Source organism: Anolis sagrei, chromosome 12 (assembly GCF_037176765.1).
Source record: "Anolis sagrei isolate rAnoSag1 chromosome 12, rAnoSag1.mat, whole genome shotgun sequence".
Classification (NCBI taxonomy): Eukaryota; Metazoa; Chordata; class Lepidosauria; order Squamata; family Dactyloidae; genus Anolis; species Anolis sagrei.
In genome coordinates, this window is record NC_090032.1 from 13579244 (window position 1) to 13606537 (window position 27294).

The 27294-nt window shown below is 43.0% G+C and overlaps 1 protein-coding gene across 1 annotated transcript in view; it reads left to right on the top strand.

The window, feature by feature from the left end:
• Positions 1-26881, top strand: part of MPZ (myelin protein zero) — a 30890-nt gene extending 4009 nt beyond the window's left edge. Inside the window, exons 2-6 of the mRNA XM_060758543.2 lie at positions 13713-13879; positions 16099-16312; positions 19049-19184; positions 20850-20907; positions 25350-26881. Coding sequence (XP_060614526.1) covers positions 13713-13879; positions 16099-16312; positions 19049-19184; positions 20850-20907; positions 25350-25454 — 680 coding nt within the window. The 3' untranslated portion in view covers positions 25455-26881. The remainder of the gene's footprint in view (positions 1-13712; positions 13880-16098; positions 16313-19048; positions 19185-20849; positions 20908-25349) is intronic.
• The last annotated feature ends 413 nt before the right edge of the window (positions 26882-27294 follow it).

The window sequence follows — 27294 nt, forward strand, 5'->3', positions numbered from 1 at the left end:
CTCGACATATGGCCATCCATCCTCTGCTAGAGATAGATCAGGCATGGGACAACTGTTTTCCAGGTGTTTTGGACTTCAACTCCCACAATTCCTAATGGCCTACTGGCATTGGCCAACTTGGGCCCTCCCTCCAGGTGTTTTGGACTTCAACTCCCACAATTCCTAACAGCCTACCGGCTGTTAGGAATTGTGGGAGTTGAAGTCCAAAACACCTGGAGGGAGGGCCCAAGTTGGCCAATGCCTGTGCTATGAGCATGTCGTCCACATACTGAAGGATGTCGTTCACATACTGATGAAATTGTGGGAGTTGAAGTCAAAAACACCTGGAGGTAGATAGATATTGAAATTCACAAACATGTAGACAATTTCAACAGAAAGCAGGAAATCATGAAAATGAACAAAATCTGGCTACCAGTATTAAAAAAAACCTCTAAAATTACAACAGCAAAACAACGGAGGGAAAACAATCAGGAACATCTAATCACCTCTCAACAAAAGATTGCCCCAGGCACTGCCAGGCCATCAAATGCTAATCAAGGCAGACAGTTGAAACATTCACACCTAGCTCCAGCAGACAAGAGTCTGGTCATTCCACAGATATATAAACCTTTTTTCCTAGTTCCAACAGACCTCATTGCCTCTGAGGATGCTTGTCATAGATGCAGGCAAAACGTCAGGAGAGAATGCCTCTAGAACAGTGGTTCTCAACCTTCCTAATGCCATGACCCCTTAATACGCTTCCTCATGTTATGGTGACCCCCAACCATAAAATTACTTTCATTGCTACTTCATAACTGTCATTTTGCTGCTGTTATGAATAATAATGTAAATATCTAATATGCAGGATGTATTTTCATACACTGGACCAAATTTGGCACAAAGACCCAATACACAAAAATTGAAATACTGGTGTGATTGGGGGAGGGTATTGATTTTGTCCTGTGGGAGTTGTAGTTGCTGGGATTTATAGTTAACCTACAATCAAAGAGCATTCTGAACTCCACCAATGATGGAATTGAATCAGACTTGGCACACAGAACTCCCATGACCAAGAGAAAATACTGGAAGGGTTTGGTGGGCATTGACCTTGAGTTTTGGGAGTTGCAGTTCACCTACATCCAGAGAGCACTGTGGACTCAAACAATGATGGATCTGGACCAAACTTGGCGCGAATTCTCAATATGCCCAAATGTAAACACTAGTGGGGTTTGGGGAAAATAGACCTTGACATTTGGGAGTTGTAATTGCTGGGATTTATAGTTCACCTTCAATCAAAGAGCATTCTGAACCCTGCCAACAATTGAATTGGGCCAAACTTCCCACACAGAATCTCCACGACCAATAGAAAATACTGTGTTTTCTTGTGGTATTTGGTGACCCCTCTGACACCCCCTCGCGACCCCTCCAGGGTTCCCGACCCCCAGGTTGAGAAACACTGCTCTAGAACATGGCCATATAGCCTGAAAAAACCTACAACAACCTAGACAGATATTCTTCACTGTGCATCACTGTGTATGAGGGATCGGAACCCTGTTACAGAACACACTAAATGGATGTAATATAAAATATATAATTATATTGTATTATTGGTATTATACTCAATATTATATGTGTATACAATACTTTATATTATTAGCACAGCGCAATATTAGTATAATATATCACTATGCTGTACTATACAACTATACTGTACTCCTATTAGTAATATTACATGTAATATAAAATATGTAATTATTATTTTCCATCATTAGTATTATATTGTATTACATTATATTATCAATATTATATGTGTATACAATATATTAGGGAGCCCCCGGTGGCTCAGTGGGTTAAAGCACTGAGCTGCTGAGCTTGTTGATCGAAAGGTCGCAGGTTCGATTCCGGGGAGCGGCGTGAGCTTCCGCTGTCAGCCCTAGCTTCTGCCAACCTAGCAGTTCGAAAACATGCAAATGTGAGTAGATCAATAGGTACCGCTCTGGCGGGAAGGTAAGGGTGCTTCATGCAGTCATGCTGGCCACATGACCTTGGAGGTGTCTACAGACAACGCTGGCTCTTCGGCTTAGAAATGGAGATGAGCACCACACCCCAGAGTCAGACATGACTGGACTTAATGTCAGGGGACTACCTTTACCTTATACAATATATTATTTGCACAGCACAATATTAGGTAAAGGTAAGGGTTTCCCCCTGATATTAAGTCCAGTCGTGTCTGGACACAACTGGACTTAATATCAGTTAGTGATCACCTCCATTTCTAAGCTGAAGAGCGCGTTGTACGTAGACACCTCCATGGTCTCAAATGCATCAGCTATGCTGTGCAGGTCTCTTTGAAGGCCGTGCCTATCAAACACTGGATCCAAAAAGCGCGGGAGTGAAACCTCCTCAGCCATGGAAATGTGTCTGGTTGGTTGGAATTTGCAACTCAAGGGTGGAACAAAAGGACCGGATTGTGTGGCATTACAATGGGACCCTTTGAGTGAAATGTCACTCCAAAGGCTGGACCAAACGTTCTATAGCCAGGTCAGCAATGTTGATGAAACAGGGCTTTTTTTGCAGACGGGGACCTCCCACATGATGGAGGGATGAGGGGGCGGAGGTGATGGACGTCCAAGTCCCAAGACTGAGAGCCCTTGCACATTCCTCTGCAGAATAAAGGATCCTTCTGTATCTTATTCTCATGTTATGGAGCCTTGGTAGAATTAATCGTCCCCTTCTTCTGCTGCGGTAGGGTCCACAGGACCACCTTTAACAACACTGTTCTACAAATTTTCAGTTTTTCTCAGTTACGGAAACGAAATGTGCCGTTTCTTAATAAATTTAACATGCTGAATTCAAATATAATAATTAAATGTGTTAATTGGCTCTGGTTTTTATGCAACAGCTATTTCAATTTTCTCCACAATAGGTAATTCGTTAATATTGTGATAATGCGCCTAACCTTACTGCATGTATATAAACCGTGAATATTTACTAAATTTTAGTCAAATTATATTGCCAATAGTTTATACATGAGAAATATTTATTTAATTAGTCTATTGTTTATGTTTGTGCAGCAAGAAACTATATTCGTAGGCCTAATGCAGTTGAAAAGTCTGAAAGTTTAAATGTCACTTTAATCGTGACTTTAGTTTCTATCCTGTTTGCTTCTCTTGACTTTTCTTTTGTATTCAAGTAAAGGATTGCCTCTTCCAATGCTCCAGCAGTAGTCTGACAGCATTGACGGAGTCCATTGGCCTTGATATCTTTTTTCCATAGTGCTTTATTTACACACGTGCAAGGCATAACTACTAGGCCTGGGCGGTTTCGTTTCGTTAATTCGTAATTCGTTAATAATTCGTTAATTTTTCCAATTACAAAACGATAACGAACCATTCTGGAGCAATCATTAAAAAAACGAATTTTTAAACACGTTTTGTAAATGCTTTGTATTTCGTTATTGTATTTGTTTCGTTATTGTTCTGAGGTCGTTTCGTTATTATTTCCGTATGTCTGGGCCAGTTTTATGGTTTAATTAGTGAAAAAAAATTATAATATCACACCAACAGTCAAGAACAGAGGGAGAGGGAAGCTTCAGAAGTTTTTGGAGGTTTTTTAGCGTATTTCGCGGTTGCGTCCGCCATTAACGAATCAATTCGTTATTGTTTCGGAAATTGATTCGTTAATTTTTTACTATTTACGAAATTTCGTAAATATCGAACTTTTTAAAAGGAAAATTTTGTAATTATTTTAAATATCGAAACAAAAAAAACCCCCAAATACAAATCGATTTTAGAAACAAATTTTTGCGTTGTTACCCAGGCCTAATAACTACAGTAAAAAGAACAATGTAAAACGATGTTTAACGACACTGTCTCAGTCTTCACCTGACTGACCCTCACCGTTCAAAAGTCTGGCCTTATATAGGGCTTTCTGGCTTTTGCACATGGCACTAATACTGCGTCATCAAACTTTCTAGAATATTCTAGAATCTTCCATAGTGTAAGTCGCAACGTGCATTTTTTCAACCATACGTGATCACGTGATTGCTTATATCATAAAAACTAGAGCCAATATACATTTTTAAATGTCATTTTCGTTTTCAGCACCCCAAAATCATAAAAGAACAACTATTTTCAGGCCCGCAACTTTTTCTCCGTTGAACAGTGTAATAGCCATATTATCCTATGGAGCATACCTATTAATCCCATTTCTTCAGTGATTACAAAACACCATAATACCAAAAAATGCAATACGAATAGCATAACGCATATAAAAAATCAGGAAGAAGAAAGAAAGATATAATAATAATCTATATAAATAAAAATGTAATGTTCATTTGTGGGATTAACAGAACTCAAAAACCACTGGACGAATTGACACCAAATTTGAACACAAGACACCTAACAACCCAATGTACGTCCTTCACTCAAAAAAATATATGATCTTGTCATTTGGGAGTTGTAGTTGCCAGGATTTATATTTCACCTACAATCAAAGAACATTCTGAAACCCACCAACAATGGAATTGAACCAAACTCGGCATACAGTTCTCCCATGAGAATTCTTGGAGAACAGGTCCCAGCAGATTGGAGGAGGGCCAATGTGGTCCCAATCTTCAAGAAGGGAAAAAAGGATGACCCAAACAATAACCGTCCAGTCGGCCTCACGTCGATACCAGGCAAGATTCTGGAAAAGATTGTTAAGGAAGTGGTCTGCAAACACTTAGAAACAAATGCGGTCATCGCTAATAGTCAACATGGATTTATCAAAAACAAGTCATGCCAGACTCATCTGATCTCTTTTTTCGATAGAGTTCCAAGCTGGGTAGATGCGGGGAATGCCGTGGATGGAGCGTACCTGGATTTCAGGAAGGCCTTCAACAAGGTCCCCCATGACCTTCTGGCAAGGAAACTAGTCCAATGTGGGCTAGGCAAAACTACGGTGAGGTGGATCTGTAATTGGTTAAATGGACAAACGCAGAGGGTGCTCACTAATGCTTCCTCTTCATCTTGGAAAGAAGTGACGAGTGGAGTGCCGCAGGGTTCCGTCCTGGGCCCGGTCCTGTTCAACATCTTTATTAATGACTTAGATGAAGGGCTAGAAGGCAGGATCATCAAGTTTGCAGACGACACCAAATTGGGATAGCCAATACTCCAGAGGACAGGAGCAGGATTCAAAATGATCTTGACAGATTAGAGGGGCCAAAACTATCAAAATGAAGTTCAAAAGGGACAAATGCAAGATACTCCACTTTGGCAGAAAAACGAAATGCAAAGATACGAAATGGGGGACGCCTCGCTCGAGAACAGTACGTGTCAAAAAGATCTTGGAGTCCTCGTGGACAACTAGTTAAACATGAGCCAACAATGTGATGTGGCGGCAAAAAAAGCCAATGGGATTTTGGCCTGCGTCAATAGGAGCATAGTGTCTAGATCTAGGGAAGTCATGCTACCCCTCTATTCTGCTTTGGTTAGACCACACCTGGAATATTTGTGTCCAATTCTGGGCACCACAATTCAAGAGAGATATTGACAAGCTGGAATGTGTCCAGAGGAGGGTGACTAAAATGATCAAGGGTCTGGAGAACAAGCCCTATGAGGAGCGGCTTAAGGAGCTGGGCATGTTTAGCCTGAAGAAGAGAAGGCTGAGAGGAGATATGATAGCAGGAGAAATGTCAGGAGAGAATGCCTCTAGACCATGGCCATATAGCCCGAATAAACCTATAACAACCCAACCAAACAATAATCGAAGTGTATCATAAAGTTGCAGAGGTGACAAAGTCCAGAAAAGGCCAGGAATCACAGAGACACCACAATCAGAAAGGTATAACTAGTAAAAACTTGAACAGGAGTACACGAATTAAAGAACTATCTCAACTATCCCAAAACTAATTTTGGCCTGTGTCATATGTCTTAGGAATGTAAGAAAACTTAGGGACATAGAAAACTTCCAGGATATATCAAATCCAAAATCTGAACTGACCTTAACAAGTTGGAGCTTAATAGACACCCATGAAATCAGGCTGCATTGTAGTAAGTGGTCAGTGGTTTGCTCTTCTCCACACTTGCATGTTGTGGACTCCACTTTGTAGCCCCATTTCTTAAGGTTGGCTCTGCAACTCGTGGTTGCAGAGCCAACCTCAGCTCCATCCACATCACCCAGTCTTTTGTGTGTCCAGAACGGAGTTTCTCATCCGGTATCAGCCACTGATTTAACCTGCCACTTTTGGACTCTCGCATGCTGAGGTGTCCCTGCAAGCTGTTTCTTCATTTAAGTCGTTGGCATGCTGGCTGATATCCAAATAGAGGATGGGCTGGAGATGTTACTGCCTTGGCCCTTTCATTAGAATCATAGAATCAAAGAGTTGGAAGAGACCTCATGGGTCATCCAGTCCAACCCCATTCTGCCAAGAAGCAGGAATATTGCATTCAAATCACCCCTGACGGATGGCCATCCAGCCTCTGTTTAAAAGCTTCCAAAGAAGGAGCCCCCACCACACTTCGGGGCAGAGAGTTCCACTGCTGAACGGCTCTCACAGTCAGGAAGTTCTTCCTCATGTTATTGGCTGCTACTTCCTGGCAGATGTCAGGTGGTGCAATACCGGCTAAACAGTATAATTTCTCCAGTGGAGTTGGGCGTAGATATCCTGTAATAATGCAGCACGTCTCACTAAGAGCCTCATTCACTGTTTTAGTGTGGTGAGATGTATTCCACACTGGGCATGCGTATTCAGCAGCAGAGTAGCCAAGCACAAGGGCAGATGTCTTCACTGTGTCTGGTTGTGATCTCCAGGTTATGCCACTCAGCTTTCATATATTATTTCTAGCACCCACGTTTTACTTGATAGTCAAGCATGTTTATTGCCAGGCATTTGCAATTTATATAGCAATATTTCTTGCTGATGTTCCAAAGTTGTAAATGAATGATAGATGTTTTTCCATCCTGAAATGCCCTGGCTCCCCAGTTCCGGACAGATCTTGACTCTCCCTAATTGATGTTGGTAAACATAAGGAGACTTGTAAACATTTCCTTAACTTAAAGAGCCATTGTCTCTATAATGTAAACACATTGTTCCCCCCCCCCCCCCAAAAGTTAAACAGTTAATCATTTGTCTCTGGTTATCAATGTCAGCAGCTTTTCATTATAGTTCATGAATTTTCACCTCCTTCTTGTAGTTTTCCAGGGTTTCAAACTTACGATGACATTATATAGACCCCAAACGTACATCTTTCATACAATTTCATTCAAACCATGCAGAGCTTCTTGTAAGCCAGAGCATGGTCCAGAGTGACTCCCACGTATTTGGGTGTGCGGCAATGCTCCAATGGGATTCCTTCCCAGGTCATCCTCAGAGCTCGAGATGCTTGTCTGTTCTTATGGTGGAAAGCACACGTCTGCATTTTAGATGGATTAGGAATCAGCTGGTTTCCCCTATAATAGACAGTAAGAGTACCTAAAGCTTCAGAGAGCTTCTGTTCAACCATTTCAAAGCTTCCTGCTTGAGCAGTGATGGCATGATCGTTAGTATATATAAAACTCTATATATAATAAAATAATAAATAATGAAATAAATAAATAATTAAATAATAATATAGTAAAATAATAATAAAAAGATGGGCCAGACCAGAATTGGTCTCACAATGCCCAAACACATCTATCTATATATATATAAATGCTCTGTGCATAATGAGTACCTTAAAAACAAAAGACTGGCAACGAAGACATCAGACTGGCAACAAAGATCCATTGCCTAGTCAAAGCCATGGTCTTCCCTGTAGTCACCTACGGATGTGAGAGCTGGACCTTCGGGAAGGCTGAGCGAAGGAAGAGAGATGCTTTTGAGCTGTGGTGCTGGAGGAAAGTTCTGAGAGTGCCTTGGACTGCGAGAAGATCCAACCAGTCCATCCTCCAGGAAATAAAGCCCGGCTGCTCACTGGAGGGAAGGAGACTAGAGACAAAGTTGAAGTACTTTGGCCACATCGTGAGGAGACAGCAAAGGCTAGAGAAGGGAATGATGCTGGGGAAAGTGGAAGGTAAAAGGAAGAGGGGCCGACCAAGGGCAAGATGGATGGATGGCATCCTTGAAGTGACTGGACTGACCTTGAAGGAGCTGGGGGTGGTGACGGCCGACAGGGAGCTCTGGCGTGCGCTGGTCCATGAGGTCACGAAGAGTCGGAGATGACTGAACGAATGAACAACAACAACAAAAACAAAAGAACCAATGAACAAAATCACACCAAATTTGGCAACAAAACATCTCACAACACAAGGAGTGACCATCACTCAAAATATTATGATTTAGTCATTTTGGAGTTGTAGTTGCTGGGCTTTATAGTTCACCTATAATCAAAGAGCATTCTGAACTCCACCAGCGATGGAATTGAACCAAATGTGGCACACAGGACTCCCCTGACCAACAGAAAGCACGAGAAGGGTTTGGCGGGCATTGGGAAGGAAGAAAAGAAGGAGGGAAGGAAGGAAGGAAGGAAGGAAGGAAGGAAGGAAGGAAGGAAGGAAGGAAAGAGGTACCGAAGGAAGGAAGAAGAGAAAGTAGAAAGGAAAGGAAAAGGGAAGGGAGGGCAGGAAAGAGGTAAAGAAGGAAGGAGAAAAGGAAATAAAAAGTGAAAGAAGGAAGGAAATAGGGAGGGAAGAAAGAAGACAAAGGAAGAAGTAGAGAAAGGAATGAAGGAAAGAGAGAAGGAAGGATGAAACCAAAGAGCGAAAGAAGGAAAGAATGAATGAAAAAGAAAGAAAGAAAGAAAGAAAGAAAGAGGTAGGGAAGGAAGAAAGGAGAGACAGAATTGGGGCAAATTCCTACACAGAACCTCCATGACCAACAGAAAATATTTAAGGCCATCCAGTCCAACTCTCTTCACCAGGGCAAGAAAACATAATCAAAGCCCTCCTGACAAAGAGTCATCCAGACAGAGATATAGATAGATATGATTCACACACAGAGAGATATAGTATCATACATTTGAAAGGGACGCCTAAAGAAGGACAATCATATGTTGCATGTTCCAGAGAAGGCAAACCAGACAATCTCCACATCAACACTAACAAAGAAACAAGAAATACTGTTTACCCACAAGCATAAAGACATTACATATATTAGAAACCAACACTTTCTCATTGCTTTATTTTCCAGATCACCAGACTGGGCCACAGCAACGTGTGGCAGGGGATGGCTAGTCACTAATAAAAATCAATGTATTGCCCCATTCCATAACACTTCTTCTGGCACATCTTCCACTTCATACTACGAGTTACCAATTAAAGATGAATTAAAGAAATATCTTAAAACTAATTTTGGCCTGTGCCACATGTCTTAGGAATGTGTTGATTTTCCGGCGTTTATTCTGTGTATGTCAAGTCAAGCCCATGTGCTTTATCTAAATCCAAACATTACCACAAGATTATCACCAATTGTGTTGGAAAGGTTTAGAAACAATGGATCAAAGGATTTATTCAACTTGATAGTTAAAAAAACAAATGTTCAGAAGCAAAGCACCTTCGCAATATCTGATATAACAACTGTTACTGTGAGTTGCTATGAGAATAATAATAATAATAATAATAATAATAATAATAATAATAATAATCTTTATTTATACCCCACCACCATCTCCCCGATGGGGACTCGGAGCGGCTTACATGGGGCCAAGCTCGGACAACATATTACAATAATAAAATCAAAACATAAAAAACAAATAATGATAACATCATCAAAGTACATTAATAATAATAATAATAATAATAATAATAATTTAAAAACAGTCTTAAAATAACATTCTAATAAATACAATCACAATAGCGATGATAATAACAATGGGTGAGCCACATGCACAAGATAAAACAATTTAAAAGCTGTGATGAGATTTTTAAAAAGGAGCAAGACATTTACGGGGATTTATGAGGTTGATCCTCCAGCAAAGGATCACCGCCTTGTCGGGGCGCTGGAGCTTGAGCACCTCAATGATGTCATGAGCGAAACCGTGAAGGGCCACCCAAGACGGGACGGTTGTGGCAGAGAGGCCAGACCAAGCGTGATCCCTGGGGAAGGCAATGGCAAACCACTCCAGTATCCTTGCCAAGAAAACTAAATGGACCAGTACAACCAGAGATATGTCGGTATGCCATTGGAAGATGGGACTCCCAGGTCGGAAGATGGCCAAAATGCTACTGGGGAGGAGCAGAGGATAAGTTCAACTAGCCCCAGATGTGATGACGCAGCTAGCTCAAAGCCGAAAGGAAGGCTAGCGGCCGACGGTACTGGAGGCGAACGACGAATCCGATGCTCTAAAGATCAACACACCATAGGAACCTGGAATGTAAGATCTATGAGCCAGGGCAAATTGGATGTTGTTATTGGTGAGATGTCAAGACTAAAGATAGACATTCTGGGGGTCAGCAAACTGAAATGGACTGGAATGGGCCACTTCACATCAGATGACCACCAGATCTACTACTGTGGACAAGAGGAACATCGAAGAAATGGAGTAGCCTTCATAATTAATAAGAAATTCGCGAAAGCGGTGCTTGGATATAACCCAAAAAATGACAGAATGATCTCAATTCGAGTGCAAGGAAAGCCTTTCAACATCACAGTGATCCAAATATATGCCCCAACCACAGCTGCTGAAGAAGCAGAAGTAGATCAGTTCTATGAGGATCTGCAGGACCTACTGGATAATACACCAAAAAGAGACATTATTTTCATTACAGGAGACTGGAACGCCAAGGTGGGAAGTCAAATGACAACAGGGATCACAGGCAAGCATGGTCTGGGAGAACAAAATGAAGCGGGACGCAGGCTGATAGAATTTTGCCAGGAAAACTCACTGTGTATAACAAACACTCTCTTCCAACAACCTAAAAGACGGCTTTACACATGGACTTCACCAGATGGTCAGCACCGAAATCAGATTGACTACATCCTTTGCAGCCAAAGGTGGCGGACATCCATCCAGTCGGTGAAAACAAGACCTGGGGCTGACTGTAGCTCAGATCACGAACTTCTTCTTGCCCAATTTAGAATAAAACTAAAGAGATCAGGGAAAATACACAGACCAGTTAGATATGATCTCACTAACATTCCTAGCGAATATACAGTGGAAGTGAAGAACAGATTTGAAGGACTAGATTTAGTAAACAGAGTCCCAGAAGAACTATGGACAGAAGTCCGCGACATTGTTCAGGAGGCGGCAACAAAGTACGTTCCAAAGAAAAAGAAAACCAAGAAGGCAAAATGGTTGTCTGCTGAGACACTGGAAGTAGCCCAAGAAAGGAGGAAAGCAAAAGGAAACAGGGATAATAAGGGGAGATATGCCCAGTTAAATGCGCAATTCCAGAGGTTAGCCAGAAGAGATAAGGAACTATTTTTAAATAAGCAATGCATGGAAGTGGAAGAAGACAACAGAATAGGAAGGACAAGAGACCTCTTCCAGAAAATTAGAAACATTGGAGGTAAATTTCAGGCAAAAATTGGTATGATAAGAAACAAAGATGGCAGGGACCTAACAGAAGCTGAAGAGATCAAGAGAAGGTGGCGAGACTATACAGAAGATCTGTATAGGAAGGATAATAATATTGAGGATAGTTTTGACGGTGTGGTGAATGAATTAGAACCAGACATCCTGAGGAGTGAGGTTGAATGGGCCTTAAGAAGCATTGCTAACAACAAGGCAGCAGGAGACGACGGGATCCCAGCTGAACTGTTTAAAATCTTAAAAGATGATGCTGTCAAGGTGATGCATACCATTTGCCAGCAAATATGGAAAACACAAGAATGGCCATCAGACTGGAAAAAATCAACTTATATCCCCATACCAAAAAAGGGAAATGCGAAAGACTGCTCCAACTTCCGTACAGTTGCCCTTATTTCTCATGCCAGTAAGGTAATGCTCAAGATCCTGCAAGGAAGACTCCAGCAATACATGGAGCGAGAGTTGCCAGATGTTCAAGCTGGGTTTAGAAAAGGCAGAGGAACGAGAGACCAGATTGCCAGTATCCGCTGGAGAATGGAGAAAGGCAGGGAGTTTCAGAAAAACATCTACTTCTGCTTCATTGACTATTCTAAAGCCTTTGACTGTGTGGATCATAATAAATTGTGGCAAGTTCTTGGTGGGATGGGCATCCCAAGCCACCTTGTCTCTCTCCTGAGGAATCTGTACAAGGACCAAGTAGCAACAGTCAGGACTGACCACGGAACAGGAGACTGGTTCAAGATTGGGAAAGGCGTACGGCAAGGCTGCATACTCTCACCCAACCTTTTTAACTTGTATGCAGAACACATCATGCGATGTGCGGGGCTGGATGAATGCAAAGCTGGGGTGAAAATTGCTGGAAGAAACATTAACAACCTCAGATATGCAGATGACACCACCCTGATGGCCGAAAGCGAGGAGGAGCTGAGGAGCCTTCTAATCAAGGTGAAAGAAGAAAGCGCAAAAGCCGGGTTGCAGCTAAACGTCAAAAAAACCAAGATTATGGCAACAAGAATGATTGACAACTGGAAAATAGAGGGAGAAACCGTGGAGGCCGTGACAGACTTTGTATTTCTAGGTGCAAAGATTACTGCAGATGCAGACTGTGGCCAGGAAATCAGAAGACGCTTCCCTCTTGGGAGGAGAGCAATGTCCAGTCTCGATAAAATAGTAAAGAGTAGAGACATCAGACTGGCAACAAAGATCCGCATAGTCAAAGCCATGGTATTCCCTGTAGTAGCCTACGGATGTGAGAGCTGGACCTTAGGGAAGGCTGAGCGAAGGAAGATCGATGCTTTTGAGCTGTGGTGTTGGAGGAAAGTGCTGAGAGTGCCTTGGACTGCGAGAAGATCCAACCAGTCCATCCTCCAGGAAATAAAGCCCGACTGCTCACTGGAGGGAAAGATACTAGAAACAAAATTGAAGTACTTTGGCCACATCATGAGGAGACAGGAAAGCCTAGAGAAGACAATTATGCTGGGGAAAGTGGAAGGCAAAAGGAAGAGGGGCCGACCAAGGGCAAGATGGATGGATGGCATCCTTGAAGTGACTGGACTGACCTTGAAGGAGCTGGGGGTGGTAACGGCCGACAGGGAGCTCTGGCGTGGGCTGGTCCATGAGGTCACGAAGAGTCGGAGACGACTGAACGAATGAACAACAACAATGAGGTTGAACTTCCCATTTGGGGGGCACGAACTCCAGTAACAGAAAGGCGTTGAGGGGTGCAAAATGTCATGGTGTGCACCTACTCACCAAAGGCGCAGTGGAAGAGCCAGGTTTTAAGGTCCTTTTTAAATGTTTCTAGTGAAGGGGCTTTCCTGATCTCTCCAAGTAAAGAGTTCCAGAGTCGGGGGGCCACCGAGGAGAAGGCTCTCTCCCTTTTACCCACAAGACAGGCTTGTGAGATTGGTAAAAGGTGACAGGAGGACCTCTCCTGAAGATCGAAGGGCCTGAGTTGGTACATGGAGAGAGATGCGGTCACGAAGGTAGACAGGTCCCAAACTGTTTAGGACTTTATACCTACACATGGTAACAATTCAGCCAGATAACACCAAGACCAGATCCATATTCACCTGAATATGGATCTGGTCTTGGTGTTATCGGGCTGAATTGTTGCCATGTGCCTGAAGAGTGTTTGGAGACCTCAGCTTTGGCCTCATGCAATGGCCAGGTTGCTTTCCTGATGCGCATCCATAGCGTTCTCAGTGACAGATCATTGGCATGACCATCTCCTGTCTTCCTTTGCAGTGCTAAATCCAGCTTTGGCCATCCACGTTTACACAGATCGGGAGATCCATGGCACAGTGGGCTCCAATGTTAAGCTTTACTGCTCTTTTTGGTCTAACGAGTGGATCTCCGATGACATTTCGGTCACTTGGCATTTTCAACCGGAAAGCAGCAGAGACAGCTTATCGGTAAGATTTCCCCCTTGATTATTGACTGCCAGGTCATTTAAATTTAAGACTTCTGCCTTCAATAATATTATTATTATTAATAATAACTATTGCTATTATTATTATTATTATTATTATTATTATTATTATTATTATTATTATTAAGCCTTGTCCAGAAACATTCTCAGACATGCTAACAACTCCTACCACTGGTTTGGTGTGGATTTTCTTGGCTGTCTGGCCATGTTCCAGAAGCATTCTCTCCTGACATTTCACCCGCATCTATGGCAGGCATCCCCAGAGGTTGTGATGTCTGTTGGAAACTAGGCAAGTGGGGTTTATATGTCTGTGGAGTAATGTTTAGGGTGGGAGGAAGAATTCCTGTCTGTTTGAGGCAAGTGTGAATGTTGCAATTGACAAACTTGATTAGCATTGAATGACCTGGCAGCTCCAAAAATGGACTGATTGCTGCCTGGGGAGTCCTTTGTTGGAAGGTGTTAGCTGGCCCTAATTGTTTCCTATCTGGAATTCCCCTGTTGTTTTTTTTAGTGTTGTTATTTATTTACTGTTCTGATTCTAGAGGTTTTTTTATAAATACTGGTATTTAATACTGGTAGTCATTGAAATCCACAAACGTGTGGACCATTTCAACAGAAAGGAGGAAATTATGAAAATCTGGCTACCAGTATTAAAAATTATAGAGGACCAGAGGAACCAGAGATAGTGATGCCTAACCTTGGATTTCCAGATATTGTCGCATTAGGAAGTCCAGATTTTAGAGTTTTTTAAATACTGGTAGCCAGATTTTCACCCTTTCCTCCTTTTTGTTGAAATTGTCCATCTGGAGGAAGGGAGGGAGGGAGGAAGGGAAGGATGAAAGGAGAAAGAGGGAAGGAGGGAGGGAGGAAAGAGGGAGGGAAGGAAGGAATGAAAGACAAAAGGGAAGAAGGATGAAAGGGTGGAAGGAAAGAGAGAAGGGAGGGAGGGGAGGATGAAAGGAGAAAGAGGGAGAGAGGGAAGGTGGGAGGAAAGAGGGAAGGAAGGAATGGAAGACAAAAAGGAAGAAGGATGAAAGGGTGGAAGGGAAGGGAAGAGAGAAGGGAGGGAGGGAGGGATGAAAGGAGAAAGAGGGAGAGAAGGAGGGAGAAAAGAGGGAGGGAAGGAAGGAAGGACAAAAGGGAAGGAGGATGAAAGGGTGGAAGGGAAGGAGGAAGGAAAGAGAGAAGGGAGGGAGGGAGGGATGGAAGAAGAAAGAGGGAGAGAGAGAAGGAGGGAGAAAAGAGGGAAGGAAGGAAGGACAAAAGGGAAGAAGGATGAAAGGGTGGAAGGGAAGGATGAAGGAAAGAGAGAAGTAAGAAAGGGAGGAAGAAAAGGATGGAAGGGAAGGAGGAAGGAAGGAAGGAAGGGAAGGAGGGAGGAAGGAAGAAAGGGAGGAAGGGAAGGATTAAAGGAGAAAGAGGGAGAGAAAGAAGGAGGGAGGGAAGGAAGGAAGGAAGAAAAGATAAAAGGGAAGGAAGGATGAAAGGGTGGAAGGGAAGAAGGAAGGAAAGGGAAAAGGAAGGAAGGACGAAAGGGGAGGATGAAAGGAGAAAGAGGGAAGTAAGGAAGGGAGGGGGTAGGTAAGGAGGAAGGAAAGAGAGAAGGAAGGATGAAAGGGTGGAAGAGAATGGAGGGAGAAAGAGGGAGGAAAAAGAAGAGAGGAAAGACAAAAGAGAAGGGAGGAAGGAGAAAGAGGGAGGGAGAGAGGGAGGGAGGGAAGGAAGGGAAGGAAGGAAGGGTGGAAGGGAAGAAAGGAGGAAGAGAGAAAGAGGGAGGCAAGGAAGGAAGGTAAGGAGGGAAGTAGGAAGGAAAGAGAGAAGGAAGTATAGGATGGTGTGAGAGAGGCGATGTGTGAAAAGAGCCCAAGGGGCCGCATCCTGCCCCCGGGTGGTGTTTGGTATGTGATCCAATACAAAAGCCAGCATAGTGATCTTGTTTGCTGTGTACTAATCTTGTTATGTATGTATATATGTATGTAATAATAATAATAATAATAATAATAATAATAATAATAATAAGTAATTGGTCCATCTAGCTAATTATTGTCTATCCTGACTAGCAATAACTTACTTACCTGATTCCTTCTTGGAGATGCTGGGAAAGGAACATGCCAAGTTTTTCTAAGCAAATCAGGTTCTCTCTTGCGAATGTACGGCTCTTTCTCACCCATGTCCCTTTGTTCTTGTGTCACCAAACCCCAGATATTTCATTATGCTAAAGGCCAGCCTTACATAGACAACGTGGGGATGTTCAAGGAGCGCATTGAGTGGGTCGGGAACCCACGCTGGAAGGACGGCTCCATCGTCATCCATGACCTGGAGTACACGGACAATGGCACCTTTACCTGTGACGTCAAGAACCCGCCGGACATTGTTGGGAAGACCTCTCAGGTCACGCTCTACGTCTTTGAAAATGGTAACGTCCAGTTCAAAGGTCATAAACTTGCCACGAGTACCTATTACGGCATTTCTGTTTATACTGCTGCAACTACATATTTGCTAGGCACACTGCATTGTGAGAAACAGTTGTGTCTCACCCAAAATAGTCCAGGGCCAGAGGGACTGGAGATAGCGATTCCTAACCTTGAATTCCCAGATATTGTTGCATAAGTATGTCCAGAAGCCATTGCAGGGATGGCCAATGGTAGAACATCGGTGTTTCCTATCTGTTCTGCATGGACCATTATTGCCTGGTGTAATATGTCTGCGTTGGTTACATATCCTCCAACTGTCCCCGTTTAAAGTCAGATGAATCCACAATTGGTTGGAAAATTATGCTCAAACTGGAAAGAGGTCTCAACTGGAGTCCCACTGGGATCCCAGAGTCTCTGGCAGTCGGTTCGTTCCAAAGGAAAGTCATATTGTGTTGTTGAAAGCTTTCATGGCCGGAATCTCTGGGTTGTTGTGTGTTTTCTGGGCTATCTGGCCATGTTCCAGCAGCATTCCCTCCTGACGTTTTGCCTGCATGTATGGCAAGCCATTCTCAGAGGTTGTGAGGTCCTCAGACCGCACAACCTGTGAAGATGCCTACCATAGATGCAGGTGAAATGTCAGGAGAGAATGCTGCTGGAACATAGCCATATAGCCCAGAAAACACACAACAACCCAGAAAGTTATATTATCATCAAATACTACTTTGTTTGTTGGCAAACAGTAGGATCAAGCAATGCATAACATTATTTTGTCCGAACCGAAGATCCCCGTCACGTTGCCAGGGCTCTACCTTATTTAGGTAGAGATGAACCAAACTCCCAGCTTTATCAAACAGTTTAATTAAAACAGCACTTACTTGCTGGCTGTTTTAATAGACCAAAACATAAATAGCAAAAACAACTCCGTAGTCAAAAGGGTCCAGTCCAGTGGTCAAATGCCAAGAGTTCAATAAACAAAGTCCAGGGATCAAGAGTCTATACCGTAGCCAAAAGCCAGTCCAAAGGTTCAAAGATTACAGGAGACAGGTCAGGATACCAAAAAATCCAACAGACCTGGGGGAAAAAACAGCAGCATCCACCACCAAAATACAACAGATACTTTTCTCCCAAAGATCAGTCCCAAGGCTAGCTCCTTATGTGCACAAACACCCAGCTGCAATATATATATTTACAGTATTTCTATTCCGCCCTTCTCACCCCGCAGGGGGCTCAGGGCGAATTACAATGCACATATACATGGCAAACATTTAATGCCATAGACACACAACATATATAGACAGACACACAAAGGCTATTTAACATTCCAGATTTTTCATGAGGGTATTCTGGCCACCAGGGGAGCTGTCGCTTCACCATCCATTTGTGACACTGATGAAGTACTTCCTCATTCTTTGCATGCTTGCTGGAGACTTTTATGGTGGCGTAAATTAGCTCCCCCCTCCCCCCCACATAAGTGGTACCTAATTTTCCTACTTGACAGATCATAGAATCATAGAATCAAAGAGTTGGAAGAGACCTCATGGGCCATCCAGTCCAACCACCTGCCAAGAAGCAGGAATATTGCATTCAAATCACCCCTGACAGATGGCCATCCAGCCTCTGCTTAAAAGCTTCCAAAGAAGGAGCCTCCACAACACTCCGGGGCAGAGAGTTCCACTGCTGAACGGCTCTCACAGTCAGGAAGTTCTTCCTAATGTTCAGATGGAATCTCCTCTCTTGTAGTTTGAAGCCATTGCTCCGCGTCCTAGTCTCCAAGGAAGCAGAAAACAAGCTTGCTCCCTCCTCCCTGTGGCTTCCTCTCACATATTTATACATGGCTATCATATCTCCTCTCAGCCTTCTCTTCTTCAGGCTAAACATGCCCAGTTCCCTAAGCCGCTCCTCATAGGGCTTGTTCTCCAGACCCTTGATCATTTTAGTCGCCCTCCTCTGGACACATTCCAGCTTGTCAATATCTCTCTTGAATTGTGGTGCCCAGAATTGGACACAATATTCCAGGTGTGGTCTAACCAGAGCAGAATAGAGCACGAGGAGCATGACTTCACTAGATCTAGACACTATGCTCCTCTTGATGCAGGCCAAAATCCCATTGGCTTTTTTTGCCGCCACATCACATTGTTGGCTCATGTTTAACTTGTTGTCCACGAGGACTCCAAGATCTTTTTCACATGTACTTCTCTCGAGCCAGGCATCGTCCCCCATTCTGTATCTTTGCATTTCATTTTTTCTGCCAAAGTGGAGTATCTTGCATTTGTCACTGTTGAACTTCATTTTGTTAGTTTTGGCCCATCTCTCTAATCTGTCAAGACCTGTCTTTCAGGTTGCAAAGGTCGACAACAAGCTACACAATTTTGGTTGGGAGGTCACTCCAACCCGGGCTTTCGAACTCATGACAGTAGTGATCTTAATGCAGCTGACTCCCAGCCAGCTGCGCCACAGTCCTGGTGCGCATACACACACACACATACACAAAACATACACAAGCACACACACAACAATTGGATACCCCATGTTGCCCTTTAAGGCTTGACTTTGAAGGAGTTGTGATATAGGTTCTATACCAGGGCCAATGCTCTTCAACATTTTTATCAACAACAGAGCTGATGTGGTGCAGAGAATCCTTTTACAATGTGGATGCCACCAAACAAGTAGCCTAGAGAGCTATAGAGTTCAAAAGTCCTATGCATCTTAATAGAAACCTACTTTTTGTGTTTTTTTAGTACCTACCAGGTATGGCGTGGTGTTGGGAGCTGTTATTGGAGGCGTTCTGCTCGTGGTTTTCGTTGTCTTGATATTAGCCTACCTTATCAGGTATTGCTGGCTGCGGAGACAAGCAACGCTCCAACGGAGACTCAGGTAAGACGGGTTCCTTCCAACCTACGATAGATGATATGTGTTGAATAGAGATATATAAATATATATACATCCTATTAAGCTTTGAACCATTCGAACCATTGTCTCTAAAAAAAAGTAATATGTTACCCATACTTTAATAATAATAATAATAATAATAATAATAATAATAATAATAATGTATTGTCAAAGGCTTTCATGGCTGGAATCACTGGGTTGTAGGTTTTTTTGGGCTATATGGCCATGGTCTAGAGGCATTCTCTCCTGATGTTTCGCCTGCATCTATGGCAAGCATCCTCAGAGGTAGTGAGGTCTGTTGGAACTAGGAAAAGGGGTTTATATATCTGTGGAATGACCAGGTTGGGACAAAGGGCTCTTGTCTGCTGGAGCTAGGTGTGAATGTTTCAACTGACCACCTTGATTAGCATATAATGGCCTGACATTGCCTAGAGCAAACTTTTGTTGAGAGATGATTAGCTGCCCTTGTTTGTTCCAACAGACCTCTCTATCTCTGAGGATGCTTGCCATAGATGCAGGCGAAACGTCAGGAGAGAATGCCTCTAGACCATGGCCATATAGACCGAAAAAACCTACAACAACCCAATAATAATAATAATAATAATAATAATAATAATACGTTTTAAAGGTGCTCAGAAGTCTCCATCTAGAAATCCAAAAGCAGCTCTCAATTTTTGATTCATGATAACCTTTTCCCAAGGGGTTAAACCACTGAACTGCTGAAATGGGGTGAACTCCCATTGATAGCCCCAGCTTCTAGCCCCAGCTACCCCTCTATTCCGCTTTGGTTAGACCACACCTGGAATATTGTGTCCAATTCTGGGCACCACAATTCAAGAGAGATATTGACAAGCTGGAATGTGTCCAGAGGAGAGCGACTAAAATGATAAAAAGTCTGGAGAACAAGCCCTATGAGGAACGGCTTAAGGAGCTGGGCATGTTTAGCCTGAAGAAGAGAAGGCTGAGAGGGGATATGATAGCCATGTATAAATATGTGAGAGGAAGCCACAGGGAGGAGGAGCAAGCTTGTTTCCTGCTTCCCTGGAGACCAGGACGCGGAACAATGGCTTCAAACTACAAGAGAGGAGATTCCATCTGAACATGAGGAAGAACTTCCTGACTGTGAGAGCCATTCAGCAGTGGAACTCTCTGCCCCAGAGTGTGGTGGAGGCTCCTTCTTTGGAAGCTTTTGAACAGAGGCTGGATGGCCATCTGTCGGGGGTTATTTGAATGCGATGTTCCTGCTTCTTGGCAGAATGGGGTTGGACTGGATGGCCCACGAGGTCTCTTCCAACTCTTTGATTCTATGATTCTATGATTTTATGATTCTGCCAACCTAGCAATTAGAAAACATGCAAATGTGAATAGATCAATAGGTACCGCTATCCATAGGGACTGTGGGAAGGTAAAGGCACTCCATGCTGTGACTATGCTGGCCACATGACCTTGGAGTATCTACAAATAACACTGGATCTTCGGCTTCAAAATGGAGATGAGCACCACCCCAGAGTTGGAATTGACTCCACTTAATGTCAAGGGGAAACCTTTACCTTTACCTTGAACCTTCTCCCAATTCTTTCCTGCTCAGAAATGTAACCACAGATTTCCAAAAGTTCAAGAAACTCACTTTTTTCTTTCATTTTTGTTTAGTACAATGGAGAAGGGGAGATTGAGGCTGGGCAAGGACTCATCGAAAAGAGGCCGTCAGGTAAGTGTGTGACTGAAAAGGAAGATAATGTGTTATTGAGAATTGACAAGTGAGATGCCCAAATTGACGGGGGCGGGGGGGGGGGGGGGATATATAATTGTGGCTCACTGAGATGTCTGGAAAGAAAGAAATAATCTCATTAATCTCACTTCTTTCCTCTTCATCTTGGAAAGAAGTGACAAGTGGAGTGCCGCAGGGTTCCCCCCTGGGCCCGGTCCTGTTCAACATCTTTATTAATGACTTAGATGAAGGGCTAGAAGGCAGGATCATCAAGTTTGCAGACGACACCAAATTGGGAGGGATAGCCAATAGTCCAGAGGACAGGAGCAGAATTCAAAACGATCTTGACAGATTAGAGAGATGGGCCAAAACTAACAAAATGAAGTTCAACAGGGACAAATGCAAGATACTCCACTTTGGCAGAAAAAAATGAAATGCAAAGATACAGAATGGGGGATGCCTGGCTCGAGAGCAGTACGTGTGAAAAAGATCTTGGAGTCCTCGTGGACAACAAGTTAAACATGAGCCAACAATGTGATGTGGCGGCAAAAAAAGCCAATGGGATTTTGGCCTGCATCAATAGGAGCATAGTGTCTAGATCTAAGGAAGTCATGCTACCCCTCTATTCTGCTTTGGTTAGACCACATCTGGAATATTGTGTCCAATTCTGGGCACCACAATTGAAGAGAGATATTGACAAGCTGGAATGTGTCCAGAGGAGGGCGACTAAAATGATCAAGGGTCTGGAGAACAAGCCCTATGAGGAGCGGCTTAGGGAACTGGGCATGTTTAGCCTGAAGAAGAGAAGGCTGAGAGGAGATATGATAGCCATGTATAAATATGTGAGAGGAAGCCACAGGGAGGAGGGAGCAAGCTTGTTTTCTGCTTCCTTGGAGACTAGGACGCAATGGAACAATGGCTTCAAACTACAAGAGAGGAGATTCCATCTGAACATTAGGAAGAACTTCCTGACTGTGAGAGCCGTTCAGCAGTGGAACTCTCTGCCCCGGAGTGTGGTGGAGGCTCCTTCTTTGGAAGCTTTTAAGCAGAGGCTGGATGGCCATCTGTCAGGGGTGATTTGAATGCAATATTCCTGCTTCTTGGCAGGGGGTTGGACTGGATGGCCCATGAGGTCTCTTTCAACTCTTTGATTCTATGATTCTATGATTCATTTTGGCTGATGCTTCAGAAGCCAATATGGGGTGTGGCTGGAATCCACAAGGGTAAAAGGGATGGATAAAGAGATGTGTAAGAGAAAGTGGTATATAATAACAACAGATAAATATAAGTCAATGAGAGAATTAACTTCTATCCTAGGCATAGGCAAACTTCAGCCCTCCAGGTGTTTTGGATTTCAACTCCCTGTAAGAGCACCTAAAGCTTCAGAGAGCTTCTTTTAAACTATTTCAAAGCTCTCTGCTTGGGCAGTGATGGCATGATCATCAGCATAGATGAATTCTCTGTCTCTTCTGGCAATGGCTACTTGTGTAAATGTTGAACACAGACAGAGCAAGTACACTCCCCTGAGGCAGGCCGTTCTTCTGTTTCCGCCATCTGCTTCTCTGTCCCTGGAACTCAACAAAAAAGCTCCTGTTTTGTAGCAGGTTTCATATTTCATCATATCATATTTAATTAATTACTTATTAATTACTTATTATTACGGCCAATTCTCTCACACCAGAAGCAACTTGCAGTTTCTCAAGTCGCTCCTGACACGACAAAAAACAAAACAAAATCATAGAATCATAGAATCAAAGAGTTGGAAGAGACCTCATGGGCCATCCAGTCCAACCCCCTGCCAAGAAGCAGGAATATTGCATTCAAATCACCCCTGACAGATGGCCATCCAGCCTCTGCTTAAAAGCTTCCAAAGAAGGAGCCTCCACCACACTCTGGGGCAGAGAGTTCCACTGCTGAACGGCTCTCACAGTCAGGAAGTTCTTCCTAATGTTCAGATGGAATCTCCTCTTATTAATCGCCCTTCATCCGAGAATGCTCTAGGTGATTTACAGCTAAATTGTAAAAGATAAAATACATACATACAGAAATTAAAAATTAACAGAAATTGAATGCTCTAGTAAAAAGCCAGGTCTTATGTGCTAGAGTAAAAGGTCCTAAGTCACACATGGCTCTCATATAGGGTGGCAAGGAATTCCATAAATTTCCTACGAAGCGGGTGACGTTGGTATTATATATGTGTGTGTATGTAATGGTAGTTTGTGGGATTAACATAACTCAAAAACCACTGGATGAATTGACATCAAATTTGGACACAATACACCTATCAGGCCAATGAGTCATCATCACTCATAAAAAACACTGAAAAACACAACAGAAGGGACTTAAAAGACCAAAAAAGCAAAACGATGCTACAGTGCATGCACAAAAACAACTCCCCCGGCAAACGAAACACACAATAACATATTTATTTATTTATTTATTTATTTATTTATTTATTGGACTTGTCCAGAGGAGGGTGACTAAAATGATCAAGGGTCTGGAGAACAAGCCCTATGAGGAGCGGCTTAAGGAGCTGGGCATGTTTAGCTTGAAGAAGAGATGGCTGAGAGGAGATATGATAGCCATGTATAAATATGTGAGAGGAAGCCACAGGGAGGAGGGAGCAAGCCTGTTCTCTGCTTCCCTGGAGACTAGGACGTGGAACAATTGCTTCAAACTACAAGGAAGGAGATTCCATCTGAACATGAGGAAGAACTTCCTGACTGTGAGAGCCGTTCAGCAGTGGAACTCTCTGCCCCGGAGTGTGGTGGAGGCTCCTTAGAATCATAGAATCAAAGAGTTGGAAGAGACCTCATGGGCCATCCAGTCCAACCCCCTGCCAAGAAGAAGGAATATTGCATTCAAATCACCCCCGACAGATGGCAATCCAGCCTCTGTTTAAAAGCTTCCAAAGAAGGAGCATCCCCCAGACTCCGGGGCAGAGAGTTCCACTGCAGAACGGCTGTCATAGTCAGGAAGTTCTTCCTCATGTTCAGATGGAATCTCCTCTCTTGTAGTTTGAAGCTTTAAAAGCTTCCTTCTTTGAAAGCTTTTAAACAGAGGCTGGATGGCCATCTGTCAGGGGTGCTTTGAATGGAATATTGCTTCTTCTTCGCAGGGAATTGGTCTGGATGGCCCATGAGGTCTCTTCTAGGCTTGGGTAACAACGGAAAAATTTGTTTCTAAACTCGTTTCGTTTTTAGGGGTCCATCGCATTTCGTTTTTTTAAAGAATTCCGAAATTTTCCTTTTAAAAATTTCGAAATTTACGAAATTTCGTATAATTACAAATCGATTCGTTAATGGCGGACGCGATTGTGAAATATGCTAAAAAAAACCTCCAAATGGGACAGGGGGAACTTCTGAAGCTTCCCTCTCCCTCTGTTGTTGACTGTTGGTGTGATAAAACAAACAACAACTATAAAACTTGCACCAGACATACGGAAATAATTACGAAATAATTACGAAATAATTTTGAAATAATTACGAAATAATTTCGAAATAATTACAAAATAATAAAGAAATAATTACGAAATAAATTGAAAAAATTGTTTCAAATCTAATTTACTCCTCACACTATTCCTGCATGGCTCAATATTGGATCGTAAGCTAATTTAAATACGAATTAATAACGAATTACGAAATTAACGAACGAAACCGCCCAAGCCTACTCTCTTCTTACTCTATGATTCTATGATCTATATATATAAATCTGTAAGGGGCATCCAATGGGACAGCAAAACTCAAAAACCACCCAACGAAAATTAACCAAAATTCCCATGCACATACTTCAACCCACAAGGTACAAACATATCGAATCAAAATAAAAAACAACACAACAACACACTCACAAAAGGACAAAACAACTGAGCATGTTCAATGGTAAAGAAGGAAGGAGAAAAGAAAAGAAAAAATGAAAGAAGGAAGGAAACATGGAGGGAAGAAAGGAGGCAAGGGAAGAAAGGGGGAGGGAATGAAGGAAAGAGAGAAGGATGAAACCAAGGAGCAAAAGAAGGAAAGAAAGAAAGAAAGAAAGAAAGAAAGAGGTAGAGAAGGAAGAAAGGAGAGAAAGGGGGAGAAAAGGGGGGAAGGAATAGGTAGGTACCTCTCTTTCATAATACTCCAGATATCTACCTCTACTTTGAAAAGATTTACTATAGGCCACAGCAACGCGTGGCAGGGCACAGCTAGTTCTATAGATACAGGGAAAGAGATAGAGGGAGAGATAGTGAGTGTCAAAAGCATTGCATGTTGTAAAACAATGTTTTTGAGTTGGAAATGCTAGCCGTTTGCAAGAAACATTGCCCAGGGGACGCCTGACTGTATTTGTGTTATTTTGTGATTGTACATGCATGTGAATGTGTGCCTGTGGCACCCCATGAAGGATGCCTTGCAGCTTCTTGGCCTCGCCATGCCAACCTCCTCCTTCCTCTGCCTCCACAGCCGCCTGTCTTGTATGCCATGCTGGACCACAGCCGCCTCACCAAATCCGCCAGCGAGAAGAAGTCCAAGGGAGGCCTGTGCGACTCCCGCAAAGACCGGAAATAGCGGTTAGCCAGCAGAGAAGGTACCCGAAAGAAGGCGGGAGACAAAAAGGTCGTCATGACCATCGAGATGGAACTGAAGAGGGACCAGCTTGAGGTCGAGGGCCACAAACCCGCCGTCAAATCTCCCAGCAAGAACAGCCTCAAAAACGCACTCATGAACATCATCAAAAGCGATTCGGAAAAGTGACCGAAAGGGTGGGTGGGTTACAACCTTATCCCTCCACTGCTTGGGGATGTTTTTGCTCTTCACCCAACTGTCTCGGCTTTGTTTTCTGTCCCATCCTGCATTTCATTTGTTTAGCTAGTCGGGGCCGATGGCTTTTGGAAATATATCCCTTGTTGTTTCGTCTTAATTGAGACGCCTTGGCATCATATCTGTGTAGGAGATTATTTACGCACATTTAACATTATTAATAGTTATTCCTAGGCAACTAGGAATGACAGGGGCAGAGATCCAACCCATGCCTCTCCCATATTAGGAATGTCCTCTTCTCCAAAGTCCCAGTCTTGAAACATCATGAGTGATATTCATGGCCTTGCGGTATGGCAACCAACATTATTTTTGGGAAGGCAATGCATAGGATCACCTTGTTTTGGTCATAGCAAAATCAAAACGTTCTTGGGTAACACAACTGTGCAAAGGGAGAGAACATCTACCTTTTGCTCCCATCGTAGCAGAGCCTTCCATTGAAAGTTAGATCTCCATCCTGGGCCAGTGGGGACAAATTCCCATCCATTCTTAGGCCAGACATGATGCCATGAGGACTAAACAGCCATCCCTCCTAGCCCTGCAGTATCCCCTCGACATCTTAAATACGGACCAAAATGATATAGATTCCATTGTGACCACGGTACCTTCTTCTGCTTAGATGGCTGTGATGACCCTCTTCTGCTTGGTAACTTGACCACAGGTGTAATATTTCATTTCCTTTTTAATCAATGGATTCAATATATGTATGCATATATCTAAATTCATTTACACAGCTTAGGGCATATATCTGTTATTTCACCAAAGACCTATTTCCAGGTATGGGTCAGCGAAAAGACCCATAGATGGACACCCCTGTATTCAGATATACCAGGCCTGAGCAAACTTCGGCCCTCCAGGTGTTTTGGACTTCCACAATTTCTTCAGTATGTGGACGACATCCTCCAGTATGTGGATGACAGGCTAATAGCACACCAAAGAAATTGTGGGAGTTGAAGACCAAAACATCTTGCCGAAGTTGACCCATGCCTGTGATATACTTTGCTAGTTTTTAATCCCTGTCTGGTGAACATCAAGGTGGAAATCCTTTCATTTTCCAAACAATTGGTGGTGACACACTTTTGATGCACGCATCATTTTGAAACACAGTCGTTCGATTTCAATTGCAAACCCTTAAAAGAGATACAGATTGTTGTAGCAAAACATATGTCATGAAAACCTTTCATAAACTAAGTGATGTACTGCTCATGTCACATATAGACTTAGGGGTTCCTGGTTTGTGTGACGCAGTTTGGAAATCTCTACCATAAGGGTTTTGGTTAAAACAGCACATCATCTGGGTTGCTGTGAGTTTTCCGGGCTGTATTGCCATATTCCAGAAGCATTCCAGGGTGAGAGAAGGAACTCTAGTCTGCTTGAGGAAAGTGTGAATGTTGCAATTGGCCACCTTTATTAACACTGAGTAATAATAATAATAATCTTTATTTACACCCCGCCACCATCTCTCCAATGGGACTCGGAGCAGCTTACATGAGGTCAAGCCCAAATAACAACTACAATAAAGAAAAACCAAAACACAAACCGAAAACGCAAACAATAAACAATAACATCATAGTTACATAAAAATATGAAT